Source organism: Microsporum canis, genomic scaffold (assembly GCF_000151145.1).
Source record: "Microsporum canis CBS 113480 supercont1.1 genomic scaffold, whole genome shotgun sequence".
NCBI classification, from domain to species: domain Eukaryota; kingdom Fungi; phylum Ascomycota; class Eurotiomycetes; order Onygenales; family Arthrodermataceae; genus Microsporum; species Microsporum canis.
Genome location: NW_003299169.1, coordinates 1,604,969 through 1,626,034, shown reverse-complemented (window position 1 = coordinate 1,626,034; position 21,066 = coordinate 1,604,969). Strand labels below are relative to the sequence as shown.

The 21,066-nt window shown below is 49.4% G+C and overlaps 9 protein-coding genes across 9 annotated transcripts; 5 read left to right on the top strand and 4 right to left on the bottom strand.

Moving 5' to 3' along the window:
• Positions 1 to 295: 295 nt before the first annotated feature.
• On the bottom strand, positions 296 to 1,178 carry MCYG_00597 (vacuolar ATP synthase subunit E; the record flags this gene model as incomplete). The annotated part of the gene is made up of 3 exons (XM_002850447.1): positions 296 to 446; positions 522 to 1,036; positions 1,113 to 1,178. The coding sequence occupies 3 exons, from the start codon at positions 1,143 to 1,145 to the stop codon at positions 296 to 298; spliced, it is 699 nt and encodes a 232-aa protein (XP_002850493.1).
• Positions 1,179 to 1,747: 569 nt separating this feature from the next.
• MCYG_00596 (DUF803 domain-containing protein) lies at positions 1,748 to 3,832 on the top strand (the record flags this gene model as incomplete). Its single annotated transcript, XM_002850446.1, has 4 exons — positions 1,748 to 1,786; positions 1,868 to 2,005; positions 2,064 to 2,156; positions 2,228 to 3,832. 4 exons carry the CDS (start codon positions 1,748 to 1,750, stop codon positions 3,830 to 3,832), a joined length of 1,875 nt encoding a protein of 624 aa, XP_002850492.1.
• A 1,889-nt stretch (positions 3,833 to 5,721) lies between these two features.
• Positions 5,722 to 6,966, top strand: MCYG_00595 (carboxy-cis,cis-muconate cyclase; the record flags this gene model as incomplete). The annotated part of the gene is made up of 2 exons (XM_002850445.1): positions 5,722 to 6,086; positions 6,159 to 6,966. 2 exons carry the CDS (start codon positions 5,722 to 5,724, stop codon positions 6,964 to 6,966), a joined length of 1,173 nt encoding a protein of 390 aa, XP_002850491.1.
• Positions 6,967 to 7,215: 249 nt separating this feature from the next.
• Positions 7,216 to 8,613, bottom strand: MCYG_00594 (C6 zinc finger domain-containing protein; the record flags this gene model as incomplete). Its single annotated transcript, XM_002850444.1, has 2 exons — positions 7,216 to 8,409; positions 8,545 to 8,613. 2 exons carry the CDS (start codon positions 8,611 to 8,613, stop codon positions 7,216 to 7,218), a joined length of 1,263 nt encoding a protein of 420 aa, XP_002850490.1.
• Positions 8,614 to 9,993: 1,380 nt separating this feature from the next.
• MCYG_00593 (MADS box transcription factor Mcm1) lies at positions 9,994 to 10,848 on the top strand (the record flags this gene model as incomplete). Its single annotated transcript, XM_002850443.1, has 4 exons — positions 9,994 to 10,239; positions 10,312 to 10,446; positions 10,509 to 10,752; positions 10,820 to 10,848. 4 exons carry the CDS (start codon positions 9,994 to 9,996, stop codon positions 10,846 to 10,848), a joined length of 654 nt encoding a protein of 217 aa, XP_002850489.1.
• Positions 10,849 to 11,909: 1,061 nt separating this feature from the next.
• On the top strand, positions 11,910 to 12,810 carry MCYG_00592 (tetraspanin; the record flags this gene model as incomplete). Its single annotated transcript, XM_002850442.1, has 4 exons — positions 11,910 to 12,084; positions 12,166 to 12,401; positions 12,492 to 12,636; positions 12,743 to 12,810. 4 exons carry the CDS (start codon positions 11,910 to 11,912, stop codon positions 12,808 to 12,810), a joined length of 624 nt encoding a protein of 207 aa, XP_002850488.1.
• Positions 12,811 to 13,620: 810 nt separating this feature from the next.
• MCYG_00591 (PTAC beta) lies at positions 13,621 to 14,728 on the bottom strand (the record flags this gene model as incomplete). Its single annotated transcript, XM_002850441.1, has 2 exons — positions 13,621 to 14,547; positions 14,630 to 14,728. 2 exons carry the CDS (start codon positions 14,726 to 14,728, stop codon positions 13,621 to 13,623), a joined length of 1,026 nt encoding a protein of 341 aa, XP_002850487.1.
• Positions 14,729 to 15,800: 1,072 nt separating this feature from the next.
• Positions 15,801 to 16,950, top strand: MCYG_00590 (conserved hypothetical protein; the record flags this gene model as incomplete). Its single annotated transcript, XM_002850440.1, has 1 exon — positions 15,801 to 16,950. One exon carries the CDS (start codon positions 15,832 to 15,834, stop codon positions 16,948 to 16,950), a length of 1,119 nt encoding a protein of 372 aa, XP_002850486.1.
• A 532-nt stretch (positions 16,951 to 17,482) lies between these two features.
• On the bottom strand, positions 17,483 to 19,774 carry MCYG_00589 (ferric reductase; the record flags this gene model as incomplete). Its single annotated transcript, XM_002850439.1, has 2 exons — positions 17,483 to 19,359; positions 19,384 to 19,774. The coding sequence occupies 2 exons, from the start codon at positions 19,772 to 19,774 to the stop codon at positions 17,483 to 17,485; spliced, it is 2,268 nt and encodes a 755-aa protein (XP_002850485.1).
• Positions 19,775 to 21,066: the final 1,292 nt, after the last annotated feature.

Sequence of the window (21,066 nt, the reverse complement as noted above, 5' to 3'; positions counted from 1 at the left end):
CAAAACGGGAAGGGTGGGTGGATATAGAGTAAAATACAAACAATATTCTAAATGGTCATAGAATCCAAGAACGGCGGCGACTAGAGCTATATATATATATCCGCAGTGCTTCTAGTGGTCAAGGGGATGGGAGCCCCGTTGAGGTGGGAGAAAATGGCTGGTTGACAGATAAGCTATATGTGATGATGGCGACAGAGATTAGAGAATACAAATCGAAAATGTGGGGTGAAAGCCCGCGCAATGCTCAAGAAAAGGAAGAGAAGAAGGAAGGGGGAGAACACTAGAGAGACGCAAATCAGTCATGGAATTTGCGATTTGCGTTCTTGCCGAAGAGCATCTCTCTGACAGCGGGTAGGGAGTCAGCTTCCAGTAATCTCAGTCGTTCCTCAAGTGTGTTATTGAACTCGATTTTCCCATTGCTTCCAAGGACAACGACACCTCCGGCACTAAATTACACTCCGGTTAGCAATCCGCATTTTGGTAGATGGTTATGATGATGGGAGAAGAAAGAAAAAACATACGAATCCTCAGCAAGCGGTTCACTCTCATCGATCTCGACGGTGACTTCCTTTCCGACCTTGTCCTTGAAGTCCTTGGAAGCGGCCTCGGCCGCCTTCTTGACGGTGGCATAATCAGCCTTTCTGGCTCTAACCTGCACCTTGCTCTCGTTCAAAGCGTAGAGGCCCTCCAGAATCAAACCGGCCAATATTTTCTCGTAGTTGACGCCCTTCTTCCCCTTTGTAGCAGAAGTGACATCTCCTCTGGCACGCTCAAACAATTCGTCCAGAAGCTGCTGTTTGGCAGAGAGAACCCGTAGACGAGTCTTGTTGGCAAGCGTGGATTTGGTGATTTGCTGCGACATGCTGGCCTGTTTGAACTTCTTCTCGTACAGCTGGTCGATTGCGGCAGTTTCCTGTCGTACAAGCTTCGATTTCTCAATGGCGAACTCCTCGTCTGCCTTGAGATTGATCTCCCTAGCCTTCTCGAGAGCTTCTTGTCGAATGAAGGCGGTCATCTTGCGGAGCTCACCCGCGACCTAATGCGATGAACATATCCGGCATCAGCAATTCCCCACTGCAAGTAGGCAAAAAAAAAGGCCACAGGAAACATACCTGGTCGTCTGAAAGAGCATGACGTTGAGACATCTTGAATGCAATGGATGCTTGTATCTCAATAGGGCGTTTGAAGCTGAAGGCAACGACAAGCTTGTCAGCGAGAGATATCAACAGTAAACAGTGACGCAGTTCTGCATACCTCGGTGAGACCCTCCTAGACGACGTAGTTACCGACAACAGCTGGTCAGGAGTGCAGAAAACGCTGGTTGTCAGGCTGTCTGGATGCTCGTTGCTTTTTGGTTGTTGGTAGATGAAAGGAGATTTGACGATGATGATGATGGAGAAGTCTGTGGAGCGTCACCTGCTTAACTCTTCTTCCAACCACGGATTCCAGCGACTCGCCCTTCGAACCACCAACACAACGCAAGAGAAGGCCAAACGACCGCATCACCCCTTGCGCAGGTTGCAGCTAATCACCCGGCCATGCCATCACGGCCGTCTGCTGCGCTTTCTGTCTCACTCTGCTTGCATATATAACTAGATCTCGGTGTTCTCGCGCGGCCTCGCTTTCTCGAACCCTCCCGCCATGTCCTTCGCCAGACAGTAGCCAACCGCTACGATCTCTAGCTTTCACCGGTTTTCTTTTCCCTCCCTTTGCTCGCGTTGACTACAAATGCATGGGGATACTCGAGATGGGCCTCGGTCACCTGTCACCTACAGGGGGCATTATAGTATGTCGTTGTTTTTTTTGCCCTTGTTCGGAGCTGTGTTATCGAGCTCCTGCTGATCTGTTGACTTGCGACGGGACTCAGGTCGGCGTGCTGGTCGGAGTGATATCTACTAGTTTACAGGCCGTCGGGCTTACACTGCAGCGGAAATCGCATATGCTTGAAGATGAGAAGTTTCCTTATGATACACGCAGACCAGCCTTTAAACGGAGAAGATGGCAGGTTCGTGGACATGGACACCCTCTATAAGGACTGACGGACTGATCACGGACGCAACTAGGTCGGAATGTTCATGTTTGTCAGTGCCAATATCGTTGGGAGCACTATACAGATTACGACACTACCTCTACCAGTCCTATCCACCTTGCAAGCAGTGCGTCTCCATGCCCTTCCCATTTCTTCGAACTGTGACCCTAACATATCCCCCCCTTCCCCCTTTTCCAGTCTGGCCTTGTTTTCAATACCATATTTGCAACCCTGATTTTAGGCGAGCCGTTCACACGGTACTCGGTAATCGGGACATGTCTAGTATGCGCTGGCGCTATTCTGATTGCGACCTTTGGAGCTATTGGTGAACCGGCACACACTTTAGACCAGCTTCTTGAGCTCCTTGTTCGACCTCCATTCCTCCACTGGATGGCTGGAACCGCCGTGGTCGTTCTGCTTTTAGTCATGGGAGCCCGTGCCTTGAAGGTATCCTCTACTCCTGGCCAGCCATGGGGCTACATGTCCATCTGGTCTCCGCATTTACACCACAGCCCCAGAATAAAGCTGCTCCGTGGGATGATATACGGTACACTTAGCGGCATTCTGTCGGCTCACTGCCTGCTTCTCGCAAAGTCGGCTGTCGAACTGGTAGTACGGACGATTTCCGACCAGGAGAACCAATTTGTCCGCTGGCAGGCTTGGATCATCCTAGCTGCTCTCGTTGCGTTAGCCCTGACTCAGATGTACTATATGCACCGTGGCTTGAAACTGTGCAGTACTAGTGTCCTATACCCCTTTGTCTTTTGCGTATACAACATAATTGCCATTTTAGACGGCTTAATATATTTCCACCAGACTTCGCAGCTTTCGGGAGTGCACGCCGGGTTGATAGCCCTCGGCACCGTTATACTTTTGTCTGGAGTCCTTTGTCTCTCATGGAGATTAGAAGAGTCCTCGGTACATCCGGGACAGGCCGCGGTGCCACCTCCAACAAGCGCTATCGGGCCCGGTCTTGGTTTAATGGAAGAATCAAACGCCTCGCCAACGTCATACACCGATCTCACATACCCCGGTGACGAGGAGTCACACCCGGGCGAACGCCAGCCTTTACTACTCCATACACCCCGTCACCGACAACAGTCTAGCCCCTTCAACCACCCTCACCGTACTTTGACCTTCTCACATAGACGCGCTACCAACTCGGGCCTAGAGGCAGCAGAGATATGGGCTGAACTTCGAGATGACCAGGAGGGCGACCTTGATGACCATCGAGAGCCTCTTGTCCGCTCCGCTTTCCTCACTCCCGACTCGCCTTCATTTTCTCGCCGACCTTTGAAACGACAGCGACGGAAGAGCACCACCTCCGTCACAGCGGGGCATCGACGCCTATTTTCTCTATGGGGCACACCCGGAGAGGCAGCAGCGCCCACAGCAAATGGCCTCGACAACAGGAAGCTCACAGACCCCAAGGAACAAGCTTCGCCGAGGGACCTTAACTGGAAGCCACGGCAAGCTCTACGATCAAGCGGACTTAGCTTACGTAGAACTTCTACCCCTTTGATTGCCGAACAAGTCGCCGGTCACCGTGGTCTGGTACAGCGAGATGTTGCCTCCAACGCTTCCAACATCGGGAACGAAACATCTATAGCTTCTCGATCGAGTCCTAGTCCACAGAGTACGATGAGAAACCCCGCATCTACCGATCTACTAGCCCCTTATGATGACGCTGAGCAGAGTTCTGGCAGGAGACGCCCATATACGAATCGTGTAGGAAAGCTATGGAATTCAGGAAATCGCTGGCTTAGGTCCTTTGTCCCAGGAACCACACGTAATGAAGGTTGAATATATATATGTTGTAATTAAAGAGTACCAAGATATATCCAGTTTTGTAAAGGCTACAATAGAACCATTATTCTTGTTTAAACATCAGCTCTAAACCGTATCCTACAGCCACTTCTCGCAACGTCTTCTCCCTAACCATGAAACCAACCCGAAATTTCTGACTGAGAGAGTGAGAGATAAGGCTATAGCGGAGTGAAGCGCATGTCATTAAAGACAAGAGCTAAGTAAGACGAGGTAAACGTAAATGTAAGCCTGCCTTGTGAAAGACGAATGTCAAGATAGTGAGGAGAGACAGCGTTACTAGGAGGTAGGCTCCTTTAAGATGGTATGAACCTGTCTATTAAGGACTAGGTTAGCTCCTTGTTATATTTCAGTGATAACTCAAGGTCCTCTATTTGGGCCCTAAGGCCTCTGACCTCCCTAGCATGTTGGCGTTCTAGTTAGAAGTCCGCTTGGGAGCGCTTGACTACAGCATGTAAGTAGTCCATAGTCTTCCAAGCCAGAACTCATAAGATACAGCGAACATCTACACCAACATTCTTGACATTCGTCTTCACAACAAACTTACAGTAATAAGCTGCTTTAAGCCACTCTTCGACGGGCTCAAGATGGGAGTAGTCACCGCTTTATGCTGTGTGGCAGGGATGTCCTCTCCGATCACAGCGCCGGTGCGAGATGTAAGCGTGCTCCTGGACACATCCTTATGCCACACAAAAGAATCCATCGCGAGGGGGTCATGATGAGATGTTCATACTCCCGCTGTTCGAAGGGGTTGACGTCTTCGGGACACCCGCCCAGGTTCGCCCTGAAGACTTGCTATGTATCTTCTCACCGTTGTCCATGAAAATATCATCTTCATGGTCCACACCAGAAAGCATCATCGCTGTCCAACTCCATCGTCTGCACATCAGCAGGCTGGATCGATATCTGCCGTGTTCATAGGGGTAAATGTTGACCGCAAACATTGATCCATACTCTGATTGCAAGTCTTCAACTAGAGTTCTTCCAAGACGTTTACTATTAAAGATTGCCGCCGCTTCATCTTCAGATTAGCCGTATAGTGTTTCTCCCGTTCCTATAAACATGGCCTGGGGCCGCTGAATAAACGGATAGGTTGCTAGAAGTGGGACGACATGGACAAGCCAGTTCAAAGTAACTGTTTCACCTCCTGAGTCCCTGTAATAGATGGCTTTGGGTATTAACTCAACACGCCTGATGTGCCTGTTATCCTCGTGCCGCAGGAGAATGGTGCTTTCACTGCAAGAGAGGCTCGTCGAAGAGTTGCGATTTCAAAAGCTTTGTAGTAGGAATAACCATCAGTTATCAAATAGTCCAGAGCCACCATTTTCCGGCGACATATAATTATGTGTCAGTCGTCCGCAAAATACGCTCTATATCACATATAAGCCTTGAGTTGAGTACACAAAGACTCAGGGGTTGCAAGTGCACGATGACTGTTTTATATCCTACTGAAGTATCTGCTCCATGATGAAACCAACCTGAAACTTCACTATCGATGGCTCTGCATGGTCCCGCAACTCCACACAAAGACAAGAATTCACCGAACCCAATCGATTGGCCCAAGTTCATGGTTAAGCTGCTGGCCCTTGCCACACAAGTCAGCGCCTAAGAAGTGAGATGCCGGCTTTGCTATTTGACTGGCGTTTATTGCAAGTGAAGGAGATTTACCATGTAGTATAACAAAAACAAAAAGATATACACTGAACATTCTGCACCCAGTTAGTATGTAAGTGATATTCCCCCCTCAGGAGCTATATATAACCGCCTCCCCCTTTTCTTGTTGATCAAAAAAAAGCACAGCTTCTTACCTTTATGATAGGTAGTCACCCTTACTCTGCTTGACCAAATACCACCCACTGCTACCCACCATGAAGCCTGTGTCGTTCTTCTCGCTGCTTCAGGCAGGACTGCTGACGACCGGAGTAGTGTCGCAGAATATCGCTTTCGTTGGCACCAACGCCAACGCCATATCAACCCTTAGCTTCGATGCAAAGACCGGCGCCCTGAAGATCATCGGCAACAACTCTGATTCCAGCACCCCGTCGTGGCAGGAAATCTCCAAGGACGGGAAGTTGCTCTATACCATCGAAGAGACATCAACTGAAAACGCCTTGACGAGCTACTCTATCGCGCAAGATGGGAAGCTGAAGAAGTTGAGCTCCATAAAGGGGCTCGCAGGACCTGTCTCCTTGGAGATGCACCCGAAGCAGCCTGTGATTATTACTGCAAATTAGTATGGCGGAATTTCTTTTTTCTTTTTTGTTTATACTATGTATATGTGTCTGCTATGCTAATATCGCCATAGTGGTTCCGCCAGTGCTTCGGCATACTCCACCAACAAGGAAACCGGAGAGTTCAAGCATCTTGGAGACTTCATGTTCAAAATGGAAGCTCCAGGAAAAGTACCGGATCGTCAGGATGCTCCTCACCCACATCAAGTCCTCTTCGATCCAACTGGCAAGTTTGTCCTCATGCCCGACCTGGGCTCAGACCTGATCCGCATCCTCAAGGTCGACAGCGGACTGAAGTTCAGCGTTGCGCCGCCTTCCAAGGTCAAGGCTGGCACTGGACCGCGACATGGCGTTCTCTACCCTGCCACAGGCAAGCCAAAGTTCTACTACGTCGTTGGCGAGCTTTCCAACACCGTCACTGTTCTGTCCGTCGAATATACGGCAGAGACCATCAAGCTGACAGAGGTACAGACCATGTCTACGCTTCCAGACGGCCAGACAGGCGCAGCCGGTGAGCTTATCCTCTCGCCTTCTGGCAAACACCTGTACGCCTCCAATAGGCTGGACAAGATCTTCCCGGGCTCCAGCTCTGTCGCTTCATTTACCATCGACGATATGACCGGTAAACTGAAGCTTCTTGAGATTTTCAACGGCGGAGTCGAAAATATTCGACACATGAGTATCCACCCTAGCGGAAAATGGTTCGTGACTGAGGGCCAGGACTCGAATAACATCAAGGTGTTTACGCTTGACCCTGCTTCTGGGAAGGTGGGCACTGAGGCCAAGTCGACCGTGGAGATCCAGAAGCCAGTTTGTTTGCAGTGGTGGAATAACGGCGCAGAAGAAGGCGAGAAGGCCGAGACGGAATGTGAATATGACTAGTTTAGGTAATGAGCGGGATGTGTGTCTGCAACTCCAGGAGGCTGGTCCTATTTGAGGCTGCTCTAAACGTTTGGCTTTTTTCTTTCTAGAGACGAGAAACATGATTAAACTTATACGTGAAAAAGGTTGCATCAGTCGGAAGAGACTTCGTATCATCGTAATTAATATATTATATAGGACGCAGAAAAAGGGGGGTGAAGCCTGGTATTAAGGGTGGTAGCGCACAGTGATAACAACTGCACGACTAGCTCACGATACCGCCGTCACTTCCTTGGGCCACTTAAGCCACGACGCCCACTGGTCCGGCAGCGTCGAGTCGATTGAATTGACAAGGTAATTCGCCCATCCACGCATATACCACTGGTCATCCACCCGCTGTAAGAGAGCAGCGTAATAGGCTAGAATCACCAGAGCCTCCGGCCGTTGCTCGCTCAGCAAAACCAGGAAATGCTGCGGTATAGCTATGGGCCAGACGAATATAGCGGGGACGAAGTCCTGTCCCCGTTTCATCAGCACGGAGACCTGGGTATAGGTGTTGACAAGCTCGTGGATAGCCCAGGTGTAGGCAGTGGATGCTTCACGGTCCCGAGCACGACCGGCGCTAGAACCAGCCGTTTCTGGCGTGCCTACATCTGTGCTACGGTCACCGGGCGCACCAGCACACAGCTGGAATAGTTCCGCTACCTTATCCGCATCGCATACGTCGTGTGCAGCGGCGGTCTCGTGTATCATACCTTTCTTTAGTAGCGGGGCAAGAAAGCTCTGCGACAGCGGCTCCCATTGTGTCTGGACCACCGAGTTGCAGCCACGGACCATATAGAACCAGTCGAATATCTCTTTTTGTATACGACTGTCTGTATCTATGCCGGTGCCTACTCCAGCCCCGACCTGGGGAGGTCTCGGGGTGGCAAACGTCAGAGCAACGACGATGCATGAAAAGGCAAAGATGGCAACGCAGTTGTGCGGGTCTACGCTGTTAAGCGCCTGGTGGAAGAACTGGACTGCTATGCTCTGGTGAGCGGAAGCACGCAGGGCCAGCTCCTCCTGCCGGGCCGGGTTGAGCGAGGCAAGGTGCAAGGCAGAGACGGCCAAGATGCCTCGAAGGAGGAACTCATGCTCGAATCCCAGTCTGACGACTTGGATTTGCCATAGTTCGTGGTGTGCCCCTGCTGCGCCGGAAGGGAGTGTCTTATACGTGAAGGTCGTGTAGTGGTGAAGCAGCTCGAGGTCTGGGATGTTAGCCGCCGCGAACGGACTGGGGGCCCCCAAGGCCGCACCGTTCGGCCCCGATGAAGCTGCAGGGGCGATTTCAAGGGGAGACAACGCTGTCGCTGCTGGTGTTGCAGGAGCGCTTGAAGCCGTGTCACCACGGTCGAAACTACAGGCGTTGGAGGCAGGTCGAGGCAATGCTGGCCGAGTTCGGGTCACCAGGTCACATTCGATCTGTCTTCGAGCACAGTTAGAGCATTGCGGAGGGTTCTCGTCACACTATAGCGTATCCCTCCTTCGATCAGTCTCTATCTAATACTAATAACATCTGGTCTGTACGGTAGAGTCTGAAGGTGTGGTTATGTATACTTTTATGCGGCGGGATTTGCACTGCCGACAGCCGCTGCGAGACTTGGTGTGTGAGCGACGAAGGCCCATGTTATCTCTTCACCATCAGGGAGTTGGCAGTGTCGACGCTGAAGCAGCCGCCTCAGAGTGAGATCTCATCGAGACCCTTCGTCTGGTTGATATTTTGGCAGCGAAGAGAAACAGCCAAGATGGCTGCTCACGTAATGCTCGTATCTGCCTCGTACGTATATAATGTATATCCCAGCTCTATCCTTATATAAAGATGAACTCTGTACTCCAGAATTCGCTCTCTCCGATACCTTATTCTGCTCACATTAGACATGCCTGATATAAGCTTCGAAGCACATTTCATATCACCGCTCTCTGCCTTTGAGAAGAGGCTCGGTACCTAGCCCTGCAAAGCATACACGCATACGCTCTCGCAGACCGATTATCTATGTCAGTAGATTGCACAGCCCATTGTTTCTGGGTGAGAGCGTATATATTTTCAACCTTTAACAATGTGATGGAGATGTGGCAAAGTGGAACTGGAGCATCAAACGCTATTCTTACCAATTATCAAGATCTCAAGTGTCATAAACCTATTAAACTGACCTCTACATGCTGCTGACTAAGGACATACCGGGTATACGTTATTCCATTCACTTACATAAGCGCCACTAGCGACACTCAGCTTCAGGCCGCAGGATACGAGGGTCCGATCACTGGCCCACGAAAGTCGCAGACAAGGGAGACCCTGGGCAGATCCAGTCGAGTCGAGAGCAGCCTTGGAACGAAACCGGCCTAGTTCCCGTGTCTCCGTCATCCTGCGCTTCCAGAAGGCGAGGCTGGCGTGTTTGAGAGTTCTGCACGCTCAGCAGGAGGCGCAGCTGGTGAAACGTCGATCTTCCTCTGCTTCTTTCAGCACTCCACGCTGCTATGTATTACTGTCGTATATAGAGAGCACTCTTCGGCTGCTCTGATTATCAAAGATCGAGGCCTAAAAATAGGCATAAAGTGTCGATACAATAGAAACGCCACCGTAATACGATACACCGCGACGGGAGGCTAAAGCGAGGCGATACACCGGCAGAACCGCGCCGACGATCTTCCGTGTCAGAACTAGGCAGGCGGTGAGGGCCCGCCCACCCCTTTCTGGCTTTTCCCCCCCAAGAAAACCCAAACCGGGAGTGCGACTTTTCCTATTTCTTCCAGCCTTCTTTTCCCTTTTCTTCCCTCTTTTTTTCCCGACCTTACCCAAACCTGTCACTCTCTTCCTCTTTTCTTCCCCCCCCCCCCAAAAGCGCGTTACTCGATTCGGTCGACCTTCACTTTTCGCCCAACGCCAAAAAACATCATACCTCTTGGGAACAAGCTACGCAGCAGCACATCCAACACGCCAAACAGGACAGCGACTCTCGTCTGCCAGCACTCGACCGTACTCTACCCTCGCTGATTGCAGCATTCGCCATGGCCGACGCCGCCGCGGTGCCCCAGGAGAACCCGTCGCCCTCCCAGGACGACCTCGTCCCCCCGACCGGCAATGGCTCTGCAGCCCTCGACTCACGCAAGCGGCCGCGTCCTGCGGCCGACGACGACGACGACGACGACGACAAGCCCGGCCGTGAGCGTCGCAAGATCGAGATCAAGTTCATCCAGGACAAGTCTCGTCGTCACATCACCTTTTCCAAGCGGAAGGCTGGCATCATGAAGAAGGTAGATCTAGATCTTACCCACCGATATTTATATATATATATATATATGGATGCATGGCTAATTGGAGTTCAGGCATACGAACTGTCTGTTCTGACGGGCACGCAGGTCCTGCTGCTCGTCGTGTCAGAGACCGGTCTCGTCTACACCTTCACCACCCCGAAGCTACAGCCGCTCGTCACCCAGTCCGAGGGCAAGAATCTCATTCAGGTACCACCACCCGCTCCTCGACCCGTCTCCATTGGGAACTCATTGACTGACCCGGAGGACAGCGCTGTCTGAACGCACAAGAGCCCGCCGGGACGGAAAACGGCGTCGAGGCGCCAGAGGTCCCGGCAGACTCGCCAGACGAGGTAGCCCAGGCCACCGTCGCCGCCCAGCAGCAGGCTGCCATACCCCCCCGTCCTCTCCATCCGGGCTACAACATAGGCGGCATGACGAACGAGCAGCAGAATCAGATAGCATACTACCACAATCTCCAGCAGCAGCAGCAGCAGCAGCAAGCTCAGGCCGGAGGTCAGTACCCGCACCCGCAATCTCTCTCTCTCGACAAAGCACTAACACGCGTGCAGAATACTAAAAGGAATCAAAAATGTCACCTCTCATCTCTAATTCGACTCTTACCTCTCCCGTTTCCTTGGTCTGAATCCCTAGACCCGCCAGGTGTTGCTGTATAGAGGGAAACCACGGAAACACCCTCCTCCTTACTCGACCATCACCATCACCTCTCTCTTGTTTTTCCTTTATATCCTTTTAGAGTATAGCCTTTTCGAGTCACGTCGTCTCAGGCATGTTCAGTCCGGGGGGTCTCTCTCCCGGAACAACACCCTCGACATCAGTGGATATGATTAACTGTTATATGATACCATTCAGCGGTGGATCCCTTGAGATCAGTCTTGTCTACTTTATCCCGCATTTTCATCTTTCTGTTCTCCATCCTGTTTATTTGTTCCCCCCTTTTTTCCTTATTATCACCAAACATATTACACACGGGGATGGGGGTTTATATCGGAAACCCAGGAAAGGGTGGGGGGGTTATGGTGTTCTATATCTCGTTATGATAAACGTGTGCCCCTTTCTTATTCTTCCCCCCTTGTCTCGTCGCCTATCTACTATTTCTACCCATCCATGTACTGCAATGTATTGTGCTCTTTTACCCTTTTTTTATTTTTACTCATCTTACAATGTTTACCGGTCGGCTTGATCGGAGAGAAAACGAGCGAGCGGATCGGAAAGGAAAAATGAGGGCATGTCTGAAGAAAAAGGAGCTTTGCAAGTTGTCTTATATCGTTCCCAGCTTTGTTTTTTCCCGTATACTGGCTTTTCATGGGTATCTATCGAATGCCACCAAGATGAATAATTACAATATTTATTTACTCCTACTCTGCTCTCACGGGGATCTTCTGAAACCAGCATGCATGACCTTGGAGTAACCAACTCCTTCATAACGCGATTCCACAATATGAGTGGTCGAGGTCAGTCAACGATTTAGCCGCCGAGATGCTTGTAAACCCACCAAGCAATCCCCTGCTCTACCAATAATAGAATCACATCCAACAGTTGCATATCAACATGGATTCATCCTCTCTCTCTCTCTCTCTCTCTCTCTCTCTCTCTCTCTCTCTCTCTCTCTCTATTCTATATCCTCGAACGACACTCCCACATAGACCATCATGGCGTTTACCATCAACAAAGTGTTAACCGGATACATCGTCGCAGACCTCTTCTTCCTCGTAGGCGGCATCGTCCTCCTTCTAGGCTCGCGACTAGGCGAAGCCAGCCTCCAGCATGAGAGAAACGTCGAAAACGTCATGAGGTTGCTCCTCATCCCTCGTTGTCCCATACTCCGTGAGTTCTACCCAGCTTATTTAGCAGCTAGCTAGCTTAACCATCCAATCTATCTATCCGTGCTAACATGGAGCATTCCAGCTTCCCTGGCCAACGCTATCTGTGTCTTCGCGACGTTCCTGTGCTCAATACCTGTCATTGTGTTTCCGCAGCAAGGCAGGTGGTTACAGGTTCATGGCTGGCTCCTTGTTTTCACCGGCATCTTCACCCTCAGCCTCGGCCTGAGTGTCTGGTACGAGGCGCTGATGACCCGGTCGACCCTGCAGCCTATGTGGTCCAGGGAATCAGGCGAGGTGCAAGGCTTGCTGCAGAAACGGGTAAGTAATACCATTTTCCTCCCAACCGTTGCCGGCCAAGGTTTTTAACCGATGGATATAACTATCTAGTTTGACTGCTGTGGGTTTGAGAATAGCACCTCGCCCTTATACCATTATGATTCAACTTGTACGTCGGACCTGCTTGCCGCGCAGAAGCCAGGATGTATAGGGCCAATGTCAGATTACGCTTATTCGTTTTTTGGCAATCTATCCACCGTCACTTTCGCCATCGTCGGTAAGTTTGTATATATATATATATTTTCATCTGCATGGCCTGCTGACGAGCTACTTGATAGCGGTTGATAGTATTTTCCTCTTGTGCGTTGCGATGTTATTCAAAGACCGCAAGGATAGGACGAGATACCGACTAATAGACGAGAAGTATGCGCTGGGAATGAGACGGACTTGAAGTTTTGGTATTCATTTGGATGGGATGTATATTAGTGATGACTTGACGACTTGCATAGAGCGAAATTTGTATTTTCAAAGCCGTAAGATTTACGTTTGCGAAGCATATGAGCGGGTTGATTATTTACTCATGCCCTCAAAAACAATGCCATAATATACACGAGACACACGTAAGGATCTAGTTATCGACATCCCCTAACGGAAGAAGCTGCTACATCGTGCAGGATGCAGATGCAAGGGCAAACACATCCCATTCCACGCAATGCAACAGAAGAAAAAATGAAGTTTCAACGAAAACACAAATGAAAAAAAAAAGTTAATGTAGTGGAAGCGAAATGGGGAAAGGAAAAATGGAAGAAAGGCAGGAGAAGAAAAAAAAAAGCCATGTTTTGGCGCCGTTGACCAAAACGCCCCCCCGTTTCTAGTTAGATACCCGCCATTCCATCCGGCATTAGAGTGAATTGATCTGCTTCATAAAACAGAGAGGAAAATGGTATAACGAAGATGAGAGATGAGGAACCTAAGCGGGCCCCCTGGATTAGATAGCTAGCTAGCCAGGTAAATTCGCCAGGAGAATTAAACAGAACGAATAAGAGACCTTCTGGTCCGCTTTTTTGTAAGCTGTCGATTAATCGGGATTGTGGAAGGTAGATGCTTGTTGTTGTTGTGCCGTTACTCCGGTATGTATGCAGAACGTTTAATCGTTTTGTTGCCTTTAATGTGCAAGGAGGAGGGCAATATTATGAAGGATGAATTCCGATAATATGCTAGTTTGGTATCGTTGATGATATGTAGGGAGAGCAGAAGCAAATTATGCTTTTTGTTTCCCAGCTTTCCCATTTGCTGTAGGTTTTGTGACTTCTACCGAGACCATATCTGCGGTAGTCCCATTCTTCAACTTACTCGGTGCGGCAGGCTTTTGGCCCTTTAACTTTGTTGTGTGTCCGAAATCCTTCTTCTTCTTCACTGGGCCGGCGGTTTCTTCCTCGCCTTCACGCACGCGTTTTCGTGCGTTGGCTGGCTGTGATGGCCCGGGTGTGCCGGCGTCGCTGCCGGTTATGGGAGTGCGTATTCGGCTCTGTCGAGTCGATATGCCTAGGCATCTATCGAGATGCTGAGCACTTTTCGTGAGAAGGAAGTAGCGTGGGCAGTTGGGGCATTTGGTTGTAGGGACATAGATTTTATCTTGTTTAGGTTGGAGGAGAGGATTAGGACCAGGAGTCTCCGGAATAGACGGTGGACTCGACCCTGGTGTACCTGATGCAGGTTGGGTTTTCTTTTTCTTGGTGATCTTCTCCACGGCGAAGAGGTGGCCGTGTACGTCCCGCCCGTGAATGTTAACGGGCGGTTGTTTGCGACAGTATTCTCGGTTAGGATCCACAGGGCGTGATCCTTCGCCGAATGCTGGGTATAACAATCGGGGTAGGCGACAGTTGGGGCATATTATCTCCTTGACCTTTTCCAAGGGGTTACCCTTTAGGTAGACTTTCCCACTGTCGAATATAGCACTCTCAGTTTCCAGTCGAACAGCTCGGGTTTTTAATATATGCTCATGCGAGGCCGACGTGCCAGCATCGGCTGTTCCATGCTGCTCTTCGCCTGAGTCTTTGAGCTTGGTCGATTCTTCGGCCAGCTGTCTTGCAGTGACGACCGCCGACTGCTGGCGAGCAACTTTCTCTTCCTTGTGGACTTTTGCCACAATATCATGGATAATGTTGTAGAATGTATCATCCAATATCTGGCGAGTCTGCTTGAAGTGTTAAACCCGGTCCTGTGTGTTTTCTCCGAATTCCTTGGATGGTTTCTAAGAAAACACTTACAAATTTGGCGATATCCGTCGAAGACATAGAACCACTATCTACAGCTTCTTTACCCTTTTCTGGACCAGCCATAGTTTGAGCTCCGTCTGCTAAAGTCATGGTGTCAGAAGAAGTATTTGAAAAGGTGTGGCAGTAGAGTAGGGAGACTGGAGGTGTAAATTGCATGGGGATAAAATAGACGAAAGCAAGCCGAAGACCAGATAAAAAGGCATAAAGGGCAGAAATGAACAGGATGTGTTGTGTTTTATAGTCCGATCCGAGTGACAGAGTTTTGATGTGTTGATATTGTTGATAAAGTGCAACAATGGTCGAGCTCATTCATCTACTACTAACCCGGTTATTGAGAACTCCCTCAATGTCCGCCAATGCCAAAATGGGACATCAGCCCTGACATGCTTCCATGAAGTGTCTCTATCCAAGGACGACGAACCCAGCAGTAACAGGCAAGCAGGCAGCAATATGTCCTAAACCCCTTTGTAATGTGTGAGACGTAATCGCCGAATCGGTCGGTACCGGCTTCAGGGAGCGTTTGGGTCGGCGTTGGAGCAGGACGGCGAAAACTTGTCGCACCGGGAGCGCACGAAATGGTATATCCAATCCAGAGAACCAATTAACCGCGTCAGGTCGTTAAAATCTATCGCTTCAATTATAGCTTTAAATAGTTATAAGCAAGGTACCCTTCGGCATTAAGGGGGGGAGGGGGAGGTGGATGCTAAGGGGATGGAGTCGTTCCGCTGCGATACCTGATTAAACCGGCGGTCTAACTGCTTCACTACCCAAACTATGTCCAGATCATTCCCTATGGGCGCCGTCTCTATCACTCAGCACAAGAACAGAGACAGAGAGAGGCTTGAGCTGCGCATCAGCCGTGAGAAAAACAACTTCTTCGATGGTTCGCCTTGCGATGTTTTTCTGCCTCTTTTTTTCTTGCCCAGCTTTTTTTTGCTTACGTTAAGGACCGGCTTAATCTTATCTTATCAATCTCTCTCCGCCTTAAAAAAAGATCCTTCTCACGCGCCGTCAAAAAAAAGGTCATGAGAAGGAAAACCGACTGTGGTGGCCTTGAGAGCGACGATGTTGGCTATATAATCGCCTCCTCCCCGGCTCCAGAATCTACTCCAGACAGCTTCTCCGCTCTCTGGTTAGCCAGTTGTCTTCACATTAGAAAAGCTAACGATAGTTAGCCTCTCCGTTGGCCCGTCATGTCGCGCCTGTTCTCCGCATCGAAGTCATCACGATCCTCCTCGCTGCCAACCACAAACCCTGCAGCTTCTGGACAGCATACAGCCGCCAGAGCAGACAGAAGAGACCTGAAACCGACTCTTAAGAGTGCTCTCCCCCCCATGCATCCTAATACCGTCATACCACCTCCTCCAATATGCTCAACTCCAGCCAAATCCAACCCCGCATTCCAGAATCTCACTCCTTATCCGCATGTTGCGCCGTCTATATCGACCCCCCATCCTCATGTCACTATCAGTCAGGTGAAGACTGCACATGTACCCTCGTTAATGCGAATCACCGGCCTGCTTCTCCCAGTTCGATACCAAAACTCCTTCTACACCGCCACTATAACTGACCCCTTTATTGCGTCCGTTTCGCGTGTGGCTCTATATCACCAGCATCCACTCACAAATATCTACGGGGCAGCACATATAACAGCCAAGGGTCTGTCTTCCTCTCCCTCTTCTCCAGTATCCGGAACGGACAAAGTTATCGGTGGCATACGATGTCGTCTGGAACCAGCTACTCTACCTCACCCTTCCTCTACCAAGGCAACAGCATTGCGGCCTGTTGTCAACCTGTACATCCAAACCCTGCATCTTCTCTCTCCCTACCGTGGAAACGGTATTGCGGCGTCGCTGTTAAACTCTCTCATCTATGCTGAGGACTCGGACTCTTCGAAAGACGTGTCCCAGTCAAACGGAGGCCGAAGGGAATCATCACGTCGTGTTTCCAACATGGTCAAGCATTATAATATTCGGACTGTAACTGCGCACGTCCATGAGACCAATGAGGACGCTTTATCCTGGTATGCGGCTCGTGGCTTCACTGTCGAAGATAACGTACTTGAAGGTTACTATCGCCGCCTAACCCCCGGAGGTGCAAGAGTAGTGAAACTTGAACTGAACTGGGATGAGGAGGGGAGCACTGATGAACATGACTCTAAAACCTGCAATGAAGATGATGATTGGGAGAAGGTAGAGGTACACGACATAGGTACGGGGGAGAAAATAGATGACTACCAGCAGGTCAGTCGCAGCTCTATTGATGAGGCGGAGGCCAGGCAGGAGAATGCTAAGAGAGTACGGAGAGGATAAACAAGGGTTCTGCTCTCATAGCTTTGGTAGAGGCGTTTTCTTTTTCCTTTTCTTTTTATATATTTTATATATATATTTTATTTGTTCCTTTTCTTCCTTGGATACCCTACCTACCCTAATACTGATACCTTACCCATGATACCCTCCCCGATTTACGATCTATATTCTTAACAGTTCTACACTTATATATCTTACATCTACCATGCCTATAATAGATAGAGAGATTGTTTTATGTTTCAAGACTGAGGCTTTAGAACACAAACCGCATTCAATAGGTTGAAGATTTCGGCCCGGCCTCAAGCAGCTTAGCATTAATGTGTGCTTAAGTAAATAAATAACACTTATGATCTAGCAAACAAGTAGACCGAAGCCATATTTAGAAGATAATATAGAAGTAATCGCAGGTTCCTACCAATATATCGGGATTATATACATTGCAGGGGGTGGTATCAAAAGTCACAAAAGCATTAGTATAAAAAGAATATCTTGAAAATGATGTTTAAGGAGTGATGAGAAGATGATATTAGGAGCTTTAGATTGCATAGTTTTCCGTATGCAAGAACAACTCATCTTTATTTGGGTCATTCATAACGGTAGTCTGTAGCCCAGCAACAGTATTTGCAACGTCAACCCGCATGCTCGGTGGCCCGCACACGAAAACACAGGTCCGTCGACCGAAGTCCTTGGAGAATTGTTTCAGCATAAACGGTATATCCGGGCGACCATATTCTGTTCTCCAGCCATCCCTTTTCTGCCTGGGGAAAAAGGCAAAACGCATGAGATTCTTTTGTAACATGGTTGGAGTAGTAGGGAAGCCAAAGTTGAGGCTGTCATTATTATCTTCAGGTGAAGATATCATAGAGGTAGGCGTTTCAGGGAAATACGGGTTAATATGTCCCGTCTGTATTCGCGGGCGGACGGCCATATGTGCATTTGGTAGTGCGGATATGCTATCCTCGTTCTCCCGCCGCAGCTCCCTCTCCTTGTCTTCGTCGCCACCGGCTTCCTCTCGAATATATGCCGAATTTCTCTTGCTAGCAACCCCCTGGAAGGCATCGTTGAGTTTATCGTGGAAGATGCCACTTTGTGGTCGCGAGTAGGAAGTTGCTTCGGCATTTTTATCATATCTTTTTGCGCCGGTCAAGTAGAAATTGCAAACCATGGAATTAGGCGGTGCACATTCTCGGCAAATGCGCAGTTCCTCCTTGAACCACTCCATGGTATCTGGTCGCTTGAGTGCCCATACTACTTTCACAGTCCTGGTCCGAGCTTTTCCATCGCGCATTCTTTTGATTAGATCAAGCAGCTGGCTTGCAATTGCGGTTATCCCGCTCCCACCAGCAAAAAACACGACGTCGTCAAAGGAAGAGAGCTCTCTGCGAACGCCACCGTAGGGGCCATCGATGAAAGCTCTGTAAGTTTTGTAGGGTCCTTTCTCTAGGGCTGTTTCAAGGACTCTTCGGGTAAACCCGCCAAAAGGACGAAACACAAGGGTCATATCACGGTATTTTGACCCATAGCTTGACGGAAAATCATCACTGCATAGAGAGGCAATGGTGAAAGGGTGATTCTGAAGCATGGATATTCCTGGCATGCGAAGGTACACGTATTGGCCAGGCCTCCACTTCATTTGTGTAGGTATAGTCACCTTGACGGCATTTTCCGGTAGGATGGTAACGGCAGATTCCTCTCCGATAAGAAATGAAAGACGGAATGGATTCATCCAGTTTAGGTAGAAAACTCTAGCAAGATAGGAAACACCCCAGAGTGCAAGAGTAGAAATCAGGTAGTGCCAGGATGTGAGGAAGTTGTTGCAATGCCAGAACATCATTGCAATAAATATCATCGAAATTGGTGCGTGCAAGGTAACGAAGAGTTCATACATGCGGTTGCGCAAGACTGGTAGAGAATGAACACAAAGTACGACAAGTGGTACAAGAGCAGCCAGGCCCGAGCCATAGATGTAGTAATCGCCTCCAATGAATAGGGAAAACAGCGGGAGGGCTCCATCCTCCCAGACTGGAGTGATATAAAATGGGACCATGTGCAATAGGGCTAAGAAAAGGCAGAGATAACCAGCCCATCGGTGGAGGACATTTAAACGCTCGTGGCCAATCCCAGTAAACATGCTTATAAGATTAGGTTTTGTGCTCAGCGCAATAATCCATGGAAGAGTCGCAACGGCAAGCATACCAGCTCTTATTGCGAGAGGAGGGGAGCCATCGGTGATGTGAGGGTAGTATAAAGGCTGTGGGAGGAAGCAGTAGAGTGTCACAAAGGCAAAGGCAAGCAGAACAAGAACGGCGGCTGCCAATGATGGCGGAACAACCTCTAGTTTTCCAAGCTTTATCACCGGCAAAGGGCGGTAAAATATCCATCTCGAGAAGGCAATCGAATTATTTACCCAACCTATAGATGAAAGAGCTGAGTCACGCTTTGGAGGTTCAACGAGGGGCCCTGTGGCAGGAAAAAAAGCTCGATGGGAGTTCGCTGGGCTGGGCGTAACCAATTCGTAATCGGACTGAGGCGAGAGTGTTTGACCAGGGCTAAACAATTCTTCCTTTCGCAATGCAGCTCTAATCTTATCTCCCCAAATTTGGTATAGACGGAGGAAAAAAGTCAAGACGAATAAGGAAATGGAAAAGTAAACCCAGCCTAGTGCATACTTGGAGGCCTGCGAGAACGGATCTAACTGCGATGTGGCGAGTTGCTCCTCTGTGGTCGCGCTATTAATGGGAATATCGATGCGCTTGATAAGTGATTGTAGATAGGATTTCGAGGCCAATGCGGAGGCTATTATAGATTCCGGGGTAATGGGCGACATTCTGCCTATTTTTTATTGACAAATAGGGTATTGCGAAGCCGAGAGAGGGTTTGTTGGAGGTCAACGTTCTCGGTGGTAGCCAGAATGTTATCGTGGGTTATACCGGAGGACCCGCGATGAAATGGCCGGTTACCAGCCCATTGTCATCAAAGTGTGGATGATAGCACACTCAAGTCGAATAGCCTCTCGTAGTTCTCTCAGGCGCAAACCGGATTCAAACACTAAGAAAGCCTTTTATGACGAAGTTGGGTGCGAGAAATTCCAGTCACCTGCAGCCAGGTAAATAGATCTTTATATTAAAGAGTTTGATATTTTCCAGACAGGTGCAGGTTGTTGGTTGGGTAAGGTGAGAGACTCAGCGGCTAGCAGATGGAAGGGATGGACATTATATGTGACATGGGAGGCCTAATTCACATAGATCGACAGTGCAGGAACATGGATATTTATATGGATATATATAAAAAAAATGAGGGTATGGATAATGGGGAAAAGAGGTAAACAGCTCCGGCCGCTGATGTCTGGCTTTTCCACGTTCAACGGAAGTCAACGCAGACAAGGAAAAGCAATATATACTTCGGCAACTCTGAGGTACGATATTAGTACGATATCAGGATAAGCCAATGCAGGGTCTTTGCATGGTTCCCGGCCTTCGAGGAATATCAACTAAAGGATTCTCTCTCCACAGAAAAGGGCAATCGAGGCGCTACAAATTGCTCTTGGACGTATTGTGGCGGCCGGGCATCAATACTATGTAAGCCAGCCTGGTCGCTCCTGGGATAGAAAAGCAAGCATGATCAAGCTTTTTGCATGGTTGAGAGGAAGCCAGGGGTATACAGATATGACATATCTGCTCAGCGGCTGGCCTTGTATATAAGCCAAGATGTGAATGGAATGCAAGCATGCGCACAATCAGCATGAACGAGGGACAGCCGACCTTGGCGAATAGAAATGGTACATGACGATCGGTTAAGAGTCACGGATCATTGCTCTTTTGTGGTGCCGAGTATCGATTGGCCGCAGACGGCCGCCCCCTCTCTATACGCCCAAAGTCAAATACGGGGTCAGGGATCAAGGCTCTTGCACCGGATAATCGGGTTTTTCTGAGGGGCCGCAGAGAGAGCACACCGCTGAGATGTTACCATCCATTACATTGTATATAGCCGCCGTGCAACGTCGACGTTTGCCAGGTCCACAACCCTGGACTGATTGCCGTGCACCAGATGGAGTACGGATTCTCTATCAACATACCCAAAGGTAGAACACCTTCAGCACATAGTATGTACGTAGTATGT